This window comes from Lepidochelys kempii, chromosome 7 (assembly GCF_965140285.1).
Source record: "Lepidochelys kempii isolate rLepKem1 chromosome 7, rLepKem1.hap1, whole genome shotgun sequence".
Lineage (NCBI taxonomy): Eukaryota > Metazoa > Chordata > Testudines > Cheloniidae > Lepidochelys > Lepidochelys kempii.
Window position 1 is genome coordinate 33228246 of NC_136386.1, and position 9691 is coordinate 33237936.

At 60.3% G+C, this 9691-nt stretch overlaps 1 protein-coding gene across 2 annotated transcripts; it reads right to left on the reverse strand.

The window, feature by feature from the left end:
- Window positions 1–1065: 1065 nt before the first annotated feature.
- MEN1 (menin 1) lies at window positions 1066–9443 on the reverse strand. 2 transcript variants are annotated; one of them, XM_073352003.1, is made up of 10 exons: window positions 9359–9443; window positions 8515–8974; window positions 7886–8094; window positions 5986–6114; window positions 5617–5657; window positions 4567–4654; window positions 4075–4211; window positions 3658–3796; window positions 3261–3431; window positions 1066–2860 (listed from the first exon to the last, which is right to left on the reverse strand). In XM_073352003.1, exons 2-10 carry the CDS (start codon window positions 8954–8956, stop codon window positions 2414–2416), a joined length of 1803 nt encoding a protein of 600 aa, XP_073208104.1. In that variant the 5' UTR covers window positions 8957–8974; window positions 9359–9443; the 3' UTR covers window positions 1066–2413. The 2 variants fall into 2 exon arrangements, with proteins under 2 accessions (XP_073208104.1, XP_073208105.1); XM_073352004.1 differs by lacking the exon at window positions 9359–9443 and having other exon boundaries at window positions 8515–9102.
- Window positions 9444–9691: the final 248 nt, after the last annotated feature.

Consider the following 9691-nt stretch of genomic DNA (forward strand, 5'->3'; position numbering starts at 1 on the left):
GACACAGGGTCCAGGGCAGCCTGGGGGGATAACACAGGGCCTGGCACCCAGCAGCCAGCAACAGGGCCCCAGCCTGCCCCACCTCTTCCTCCCCTGCTCCACCCCCACTCCTCCCCCCACCAGCATGGAATGCGGCTTCCTTCTCTTTTAGGGGGTGTGGGCTCCAACCCAGCCCCTGGGCAGGGCTCAGGTGGGTCTGTATTTTGGAGACACCTGGCCCAGAAGAACCCTAGTGTGTGTCAGACAGGAGGGAGCCATATCTCCTCAGCAGAAGGGGTGCAAAGTAGAGGGAACCCCTGTAACTGGGCTCCAAGGGCTCCTCCATCCAATTCCTGCAGCTCTCCCAGATACATGGAGAACGCACAGAACTCATCACCCCTTCCCCCAAGCCTTCGCCCCGCCTCTTTCCGGCTTCTGCCCCCTCCCCCAAGCAATGCCAGGAGCTGGCCAGGGGGAGCCAGTTAGGACTGGGTCACTTGCTGCTGCTGCCAGTGCCAGGCTGCCCTGGACCCCAGTCCCCCTGAAGTGTAGGGCCCCACAAAGCACAGGGCCCAGGGCAGTAGCCCCGGTCTGCCCTGCGGACTGGACGGCTCTGCTTGGAGCTGTTCTGGGCACCACCAAAAATTATACAAAGCGGCGCCCACGGACACGCGACAGCCAAGCCCTGAGCTAAGGCAGCAGGGAAACTAGCTTCTCTGGGCCTGAGGGCCATGAGATTGGCAGGGGGCTGAGGCCAGGGAGGAAGGAGGGGAGTGTATTGGAGGGGGCCTCTGTCCTACTCCTTACAGAGACCCCTGCTGGGAGAGGCTGGAGTAACTGGGAGCTGCCCCCACAGTCAGTGCTCCTGCCCCACGCCCTACAGCAGCCCCTGCTGGGAGAGGCCAGAGCTGGATTAGTCAGGCACTCCCCCTGCAGCCAGTGATCCTCCCCCACTCCCTACAGCGCCCCCTTGTGGGGAGAGGCCAGGGCTGGAGTAGCTGGGAGCTCCCCACACAGCCAGCTCCTGCCCTGCTCCCAAGGAGGAACCAGCACCTGCAAGAAACAAACCAGCCAGTAGGGGCAGACTATTTTAAAACCAACTTTTTTATTAACCCTTCATGCTACTAAAAAATACACATTTAGTAGATGCGTCTCCCCCCTTCCTTTGTGGGGACCCTCAGGCTGTTTATCTCAGTCCTGCCAAAGCTGTCCCACCCCAGCACCATCCACCCCCGAACTGTACAAAGCCCTGCCTGCCCTCACCCCAGCTCTGCCCCCCATGGCCTTTAATGCAACTCCCACATCACCCACTGGAGGGAGACAGTGGGGCCCAGCTGGACATGCTGCTTAGGAGTCTGTGGGCTGCCCCAGTTGGCACAGCCTCAGGAGCTCTCTGTCTAAGCTGCACCGGGAAGGCAACACCCACTCCAGATGCGTTTGCCATGGCCCTGCTGGGGCTTGTTTAGTGGGACCCATCAGAGCCCATTAGAAAGCCCTGGGCCTGGTGGCATGCTCAGATTCCCCCCAGCACCCCTTGCTATCTGCCCCGCCCCCGACAGCAGATCTCAACAGAAAGGCCTCGGTTGAGAACAGAAGACAGATGCGGGGGCATGACCACACAGGGGGGGAGAGAGGAAGGGAGGGAGAATGACAGGGGAAGAAGTTTACATTACAAACTCTAGGGGGGGAGGGGGGGGGAAGAGGTACAAAGCCCCCCATCCCCCACGCCGAACAGCTGCGGCTCTACCCAGGGCTTTGTGCAGGGCCAGAAGTCACTTTGGAAGCTCAGGACACAGCAGCTGGACTCCGGAAAAATCAAAAGTCAGCTGCTAACCCACCCCCCCAGCCTAAAGAGAGAGAAGCTCCCCCCACATGACTGGCTCGGGGGCACAGTATGGGATGCGGCTTCCTTCTTCTTTAGGGAGTGTGGGCTCCAACCTGGCCCCTGGGCAGGGCTCAGGTGGGTCTGTATTTTGGAGACACCTCGCCCAGAAGAACCCTAGTGTGTGTCAGAGGGGAGGGGGCCATATCTCCTCAGCAGAAGGGGTGCAAAGTAGAGGGAACCCCCATAACTGGGTTCCAAGGGCCCCTCCATCCAATTCCTGCAGCTCTCCCAGATACATGGAGAACGCACAGAATTCATCACCCCTGAACCCCAGAGCTCAAGGGGGCTGAGGCCATGACAGCTCCTGTCTCTGGGGGTGGTAATATTAGAGCTGCCCCACCCGCCCCAGCATTGAACCCACAGAGCCCCCTCCCCCACGCCATGGGGAGCCCAGGAAAGCTACAACAGGGGTGAGGCAGCCCCTGCACCTAGGAGAGACGGGAGGCAGGGCGCTTCCCCATGCCCTATTTAAAGGCAACTATTCCTCGCCCCGTGAAGCTGAGCCTGGCAGAGCCTGGCAGGGGGCAGCTCTGCGCCCCAGCGCAGGGCTCAGAGGGACTTGCGGGGGCGCTTGAGGAAGGCCAGAGTATAGTCTCTCGGGGCTGACACCTTCTGCTTCTTCATCTGCACCTGGGACTGGGCCGTGAGCTGCAGCTTGATGGCACTCGAGTTGATCTTGGCGGCCACCAGCAGCTCCTTCATGCCCTTCATCTTCTCGCTCTGGAAGGTGAGGACAGGCCCCTCGGGAGGGGGGACAGGGGGGACCCCCGGGGCGGGGCCCCCCCCCTCCTCCTTCTCCACCGCAGAGGGCTTGTCTGGCCGCTGGCCTGAGCTAGGGCGCCGGCGCTCGGTGGCCTTCTTGGGCAGGGGTGGCTCCTCCGGCTTCGACTCGCGGCGGGGTCCACGCCGGCGCCCCTCACGGGGATCCTCACTACCTTGCTCATCGTCCTCATTGGCCTCCGTCTCCCGCGCCACAATTGTCACCTTCTGGCGCACCTGGGGGAGGGAGGGAGTCAGGGGAGGGGCCTGCACCCCACAGCCACTGCCAAAACCCCAACCCTGCCCCCCCCAGGAGCCCAAGCTCCCAAATCCAGCAGGGACCCCCCAAAGCCCAACCCTAAACCCCCTGCCCCGCTGACAACTCCAGTACTGAACCCCTAAAACCAGCAGGGTCCCCCACACGCTCAAACCCCAGCACTGAGCCCCTCAGCACTGATCCCCATCCCCCAGAGCTCCAGCCCTGAGCCCCCAAATCCAGCAGGGACCCCCCAAGTCCCAGCACAAAGCTCCCCATCCCCCCCAATACCACCCGAGCCCCCCAGATCAGACAATTCACCAACCAATGTGCGCTGCTTCCCAGACCCTGCCCTGCCTCCGTTACACCTGCCCCCCTCACCTGCCCATCAAAGCGCCCCAGCGACTGCACCAGGAAAGTGGCCCAGCCTACGTGCAATACAGGCGTGGGGCTGCCCTCCTCCCACTTGCAGATGCCATCATAGAAGCGCAGCAGATGGGCGAAGCACTCTGGGTCCTGCAGGGCTGAGCCCCCAGCCTGCACCGGGGACCCCTGAATGGGAAAGAGAGGGGTTAGTGCCTCCCAGGGGCCCAATGCACCAGGGGCTAAACAGGCCCTCCAGTCTGGTGTTCCCCCCACCCACCCCTGGATCCCATGGCCCCTCCCACCTGGTGTCCTCCCCTCCCCCACAGATCATCCCCAGAACCCTTCCAGCCTGGTGTCCCCTCCATCACCCCAACTCATCCAAGGGGCCCATCCAACTCAGTACCCCCCTCACCTCTCCTCTCTCCCCAGCAACTTTCTCCTCCAGTGGCTCTGCCAGGTTGGCCACCTCCTTGAGCAGGTTGGGAACCACGTCGTTGGCCACATCGAAGAATTCCTTATAGATCTCCTCGTCCTCCCGGCAGTAGTTATAGCTGGGGGAGGACAAGACCAAGGGAGGCAGTGAGCAGCTGGGGCCAGCCAGCCCCTAGGCCTGGGGCCAGCCCCTGTCCCATTCCCCTGCTGCCAGCCAGTCCTCAGGCCTGGGGCCAGATCAGAGCCAGTGCCCCCTTGAGGGGAAGGCCCCATGTCTTTCCAAACATGAATCACCCCAGTCTTCTTTTTAGGCAAGCAGTTCCATGGGCTGGTGGCCAGCCAGGCCCTAACAAAGGGAAGGGTTTGGGGCCATATGGCAGGCTGCTGGGGCACTCACTCCTGGATGACGGTGGCTGTATCAGCCCAGGCCTCCAGCGCCTCCTTGACATTCTTGTTGCGACAGTGGTAGCCAGCCAGGTACATGTAGGGGTAGATGTGCTCGTTGTTGTAGTACTTCCTGGCTGAGCTGATGCCCTGGACGGCGGGGAGACAGAATAAAAGGACATTCTCACCAAACTCCTCAGGAACATTTATGTTTTACTAATTACGTCCCAACCACAACCCCCTGCGATCCCCGCCCTGGGCTTCCCCCAGCTCTGCCAGTGCCCCTCAGTCCCGACCCAAGGCCCTCTGTGATCCAAGCCCTGGGCTCCCCCCAGCTCTGCCTGTTCCCGAGTCCTGACCCACAGTCCCCTGCGATCCCAGCCCTGGGCTCCCCCCAGCCCCGATCCACGGCCCCCCTCCCCCCCATGATCCCAGCTCTGGGTTCTTTCCAGCTCTGCCAGTTCCAACCCCTTGCCCTTGCGATCTCAGCCTTGTACCCCTTCACCTTATGGTAGATGGAGAGGGGATCTGGTCTGCCTGGTGTCGGCTCCAGCTCCTCCAGGTCGGCTAGGTTGCCCAGTGCCATCGGGTACCTGCCAGGGCAGCAGAGCAGACAGGGGTGTTACCTTGGGGAGACAGACAGTTGGAATGGGGGGGGAGGGACCCTCTATCCTGACTTCTGCCTGCCACAGGCGGCACTGGGGCAGCACTGCAATGCCTGGCACTTGGGGGCAGGGCACCCCAAGGCAGCAGAGGGCAAAAGACCCATTGATTTCAAGGGGCGCTGGGTAAGACCCACCCACTGGCTCCTGCCAGCACCATCCCCGGGTACGCCGTGACTGCCTGGTGCACACACCCCAGCGGCCAGCCCTGGGGGCAGGAAGAGGAGAGCCGACTTGACCCAGAGCTGGGCTCTGCTAGAGAACATCTCCATCACCACCAACGCTGCCTAGGTCCCAGCCCTGGAGCTCCACATACTCTGTGAAGGGAGGCTGGGGTTCTCCAGCTCCAGGCTGGGAGGGATTCCCAGCGTTGATTTCACCGCACACAGACTGGTTAAAACATACTTCAGTCGCTAAAAACCAATGGTTACAGCCAGACAAAGTCAGCAGAGCGCGGCCAACGTTGTCGGCTGAAGGACATTTCCTTGGCATACTTGGACATGGGACAGGGACAGTTTGTGCTACTGGTTACAAAGCTGCAAACTTTTGCCATCTCAGCTGCTCTCGTCTCTAAAGAATAGGCTGACCCCGAGAACGTCCTCCAGAGGTGAACATTTAAAATCGATACAAACAGGAAAAACACTTAAAAATAAACATCAACATTAGCTGTCAAAACTATACAAAATAAAAACTTGTGTCTGCCAAGCCTAATGATCCCCACCCTGCAGCTGGAGAAACTACTGCTCAGAGGTGATCGCTCAAGTCCACTGGATGCCCCGCAATGCCCCCCAGAACTGGGATAGAACCCAGGAGTCCTGGCTGCCAGACCCCCATGCTCTAACCACGAGACCTTCCTCCCCGAGCTGTGGTTTCAAAAGTCCAGCTGTACTGACCTCTCCAGGTGCCCCATGTCGTAGAGAACCCACAGGAGCCGCTGCAAGGAAAGCGGAGGGTGGGTTACTGAGGACACAGAGCCATGGGGGGCAGGAGCGGGGAGGACGAGACCCGGTTCACCTGTGGATAAGATCCCTGTGGAAGGGAGGGCCGTGCGTGGCGAAGGGACAAACGGTTGGATGAACATGGAGAGGTGTGGGGTGCGCACGGCGCTGGAGGGATGTGGGGTAGAGGAGATTGGAACAACTTGGAGGGGGCCATGTGGGGAATGAGGGAGAGAGTAGATGGGCCTGGGGATGGGGCAGGCATGGGGGTGCACACAGGGGGAAGGGGACTGGATGCACACGTGGGGAGGGGGCATATCCCACCTGCTGCAGCTGCAGCAGCTCCAGGCTGTCAGTGTGCAGGTCGATGGAGGGGTTGATGGCACACACCATGAAGGCCACCTCCATGTGCCGGTCACAGCGCAGGTACGAGCCCTTCAGGTACAGCCAGCTCTGTGGGAGACAGCGGCAAGTGAGCGAGGGAGCTGGGCCAGGCTACCCCTGAGCCCCACGGAGCTGCTCCTGGCCCATAGCAGGGGGGTGGGGCTGGGAGCCAGGACTCCTTGGTTCTATTCCCAGCTCTGCCTCTGATGCTGGGCAAGTCCCTTCCCTTCTTGGTGCCTCTATTCCATCTGTGAGCTCTTCAGGGCAAGGACCATCTCTCACTGGGTCTGGGCAGCCCTTGGCATCATACAGCCCCTGCCCCGATCTCAGCAGCACCTGGTCCAATGCGGGGGAGCTGGTCTCAGCGGCGTCTGGTCTGATGGGGGCCAGTGACTGAATGCACCCCTGTATTCACACCCTGCACACCATTGTAATAATCTTTGTACCAAATATGCCCTGTGAGCTGTCATTTGAAAAGTAACAACTCCCTGCTCAGTAATATCCTGGTGGAATGTGTGGAGCAGCCCTATATGGAGAGTAATGAACATAACCAGACATTAAGACTGAAATGTGTTTAGCAGACAAGGTGGGCGGGGGGGTGGCGGGGGAGAGAGAGTGGACTGTTCCTCAAAGGACAAGCTGGCATCTCTAGCCAGGTGTCACCAGAGTTAACTGGCAATCACTGGCCAAGCGGCCACTCTTTGGGGAAGGAACAGAGCACTCTGCATTTTAGCAAACAGCATGGAACCTCTTTCACCACAAGACCCCATGGCTCCATCCTCACCACAGGAAGGAACTTGATCTCAGGGTAACCTCAGGACAGTGCATGTCAAAGGGGGATGGGACTGAGAAAACGAGGGGCAAACGCACTGGTGGAGGGGCTGTCTGCCTGTCTGTCTCTCTCACCTGAGAAGTCAAAGGAACCAGTCTTTGCGAGGGGTTCTCACCAGAGAACTGGGGTTGTCCCATTGCTGGGAGCACGAGCTAAGGATTTTACCTTGAACCAAGTCCAGTTTGTTATGTTTAGTTGCTAGAATGCACTTTATCGGGATTTCCCTTGTAATTGTTTCTGACTTTACATCACATACTTCTCACTCACATTCTCTCTGTAATTCAACTGGTTTAATCTTTATAAAAATCAAGTCTAATGCCGTGCTGTGTTTTAACTGAGCTGTCTGGGTAATTCCAATTAAAATAGCAAACTACTGCATACCGACCTCTAATATCTGAGGGACAGGACGGATAGTGCAGAAAATTCGGGACCGGGAGTGTGTTGGAATCGCCAACCAAGGCTGCTGGAAGCAAGAGCATGGCTGGTGTTTGCTGACAGGCTGCTGAGGTCAGAGCTGCTGGACCAGGACTGCGGCTATCCACAGACCCTCAGGGTGGGACCTGCATGCTGCGAGGCTGTTTGTGGGAAACCCAGGTGGGAGCTACAGCCGCAAAGCATTGCGTGGCACCCAGAGAAGGTGGTGACACACCCCTCACTGGTCTGGATTGTGCCCCAGAATGTGACAGAGCCACCCCAGATCTTGCCCACGGTCTGAACAGCACCTAGCCCCACGGGTGGGGCCCTGATCTCAGTCTGGAAGATACCTTAGTGGCAGTAATTAATGCGGATCAGTTACTAGTTACCAGCTGCACCATCTACTAAGGTTAAAGCCCAGGGGATCTTGCACAGCAGCTTTCTGATCCAAGCAGACAGCCCCAGCCCCGCACAGACCCCAAGCCCCATTCCAACCCCCTCACTGCCCCCCACACCCCCACCTCACCACCTCCTGCAGCTACATCTCAATGCACCCCCCCAACCCCTCAAAGCTTATGGCCCCCCCTCACTTACCCGCTCAGCCACGCCGGCATTCACGGTCTGCCCACGCCGGTCCTCATTGCCTTTGCCGTGCCAGGTCACCTCGGCCGTCTGCTCGCCGTCCCGGCCAAACACCACCCAGGCATGGTCCTCCGAGAGCGCGAGGTGCACGTCCGGCAGCCCTAGCACCTGGCAGGCCCCCACCACAGCAAAGGCCACCCCTGAGCTGTCCAGCTTAGTGCCTGCAAGGAACACATGGCACTAGGGGGTGCTGTGCTGCAGGAAGCAGCATGGGGCTCAGGAGGGGGCGCTCTTCCGTTGCAGTCACTGCTGACCCCTGTGCCAGTGTGGTGCTACAGGGTGCTGTGCTGCAAAGGGCAGGGACACTCATTAGGGGGCGCTTCCCCCTTGCAGTCAGTGCTGACCCCTGCGCCAGTGTGGTGCTAGGGGGTGCTGTGCTGCAAAGAGAAGGGTGGAGCTCAGTCAGGGGTGCTCTGCTCTCAGTCAGTCCCAACTCCAATGCGCCATCACTAGGGGGCACTGTGCTGCAGGAAGCAGGCAATGGAAAAGCAGAGCTGAGCATTTTCAGGCTGCCCCAGAGCAGTGCCCCATACTGGGCCAGGGTGGTACTGTCCCCACCCCCATGCTAGTGGGCCCCCTACCTGTGATGAAGCTGAAGAGGGACTGGATGTGGGCCCGGTCTTTGAAGTAGGACCGGCTGAGGCTGTTCCAGATGACGTCTGACACCTTCTTGACCAGCTCGCGGGAGGAGAAGCCCTCAGGCCGGGGATAGAGGGACAGGTCGACAGCGCCGCGGATCTGGGCGGTGAAGCGGGCGTACAGCGCAGCCACGATGGACAGCTCGGCCACAGGGAAGTAGGTGAGGCTGTCGGGCTCGGGGCCCGGGCGTGGCTCGAAGCTGATGCCCGGCACATTGGTGGGTATGACTCGGTTCACGGCCAGGAAATGCTCCACAAAACCCAGCACCAGCGACAGCAGCACCAGATCGGGCTGCTCCTGCTGCAGCTCAGCCTCGAATAGTCGCACCACATCCTCCACCGAGCGCAGCGGGAACAGGGCCTTCTGCCATGGCTTCAGCCCCATGGCAGGCCCCCAGGGCAGCTGGGGAGAGGAGAGAGCGTCAGGGGTGGCTGAGGAGAGGGCCAGGGCCTTCCCAGAGCCGGGTCAGTCAGCTGCAGCTGGGAGTCTGGAGCTGTGTGTCTGCCTCTCTCCCAACCTGTCCCCTGAAGGGGACCCCCACCCCCGTCTCTCGCCCCCCTGCCCACTGAAGGGGACCTTCGCCCTCGACTCTGTCTATCCCCTCCCCCACGCCCACTGAAGGGGACTCTCGCCCCCCCTCTCGGGTGACCAGCTATTAGGGGCTTTGTCTTACACCGACAACTATCCCTCTCCCACCCCCCGCGAAAAGACGTGTCCCTATTTTTCACACTTGCTCTCTGGTCCCCCTCCCCACATGATGCTCACCCTGCCCCAGCCCCCCTTTACCAGAGGCAGCAGCCCCTCCTCCCCCCACCAGCTTCACTCCCCCAGCACAGGCACAGCAGCAGCCATGCTGGGCCCGCAAGGCACCATGGGAGCCGCTGTTCCGCAGGGCACGATGGGAATTGTAGTCCACCTGGCCAGCCAATCACACCATGTCCCCCGAGGCATGCTTGGAGTTTATAGCTTACAATTAACCCAGGTGTCTTATGGGAAATGTAGTCTGATGCATGCGGAGGGAAGCCAGCATGCCCCAGGGCATGCTGGGAGTGGTGGTCCCGTTAACTGCCTGCCCACGACCCCCTGGGAAACGAAGTTTGGCGCCCGAGGGGGAGGTCC

What these genes read in the sequence shown, in the direction of transcription:
- MEN1 (XM_073352003.1), bottom strand. Translation starts at nt 8,956, where the DNA reads ATGGGGCTGAAGCCATGGCAGAAGGCCCTGTTCCCGCTGCGCTCGGTG. An exon ending in CCTCTTCAGCTTCATCACAG is followed by an intron (nt 8,095 to 8,514) that starts GTAGGGGGCCCA and finishes TGTTCCTTGCAG; the next exon opens with GCACTAAGCTGGACAGCTCA. An exon ending in ATGCCGGCGTGGCTGAGCGG is followed by an intron (nt 6,115 to 7,885) that starts GTAAGTGAGGGG and finishes TGTCTCCCACAG; the next exon opens with AGCTGGCTGTACCTGAAGGG.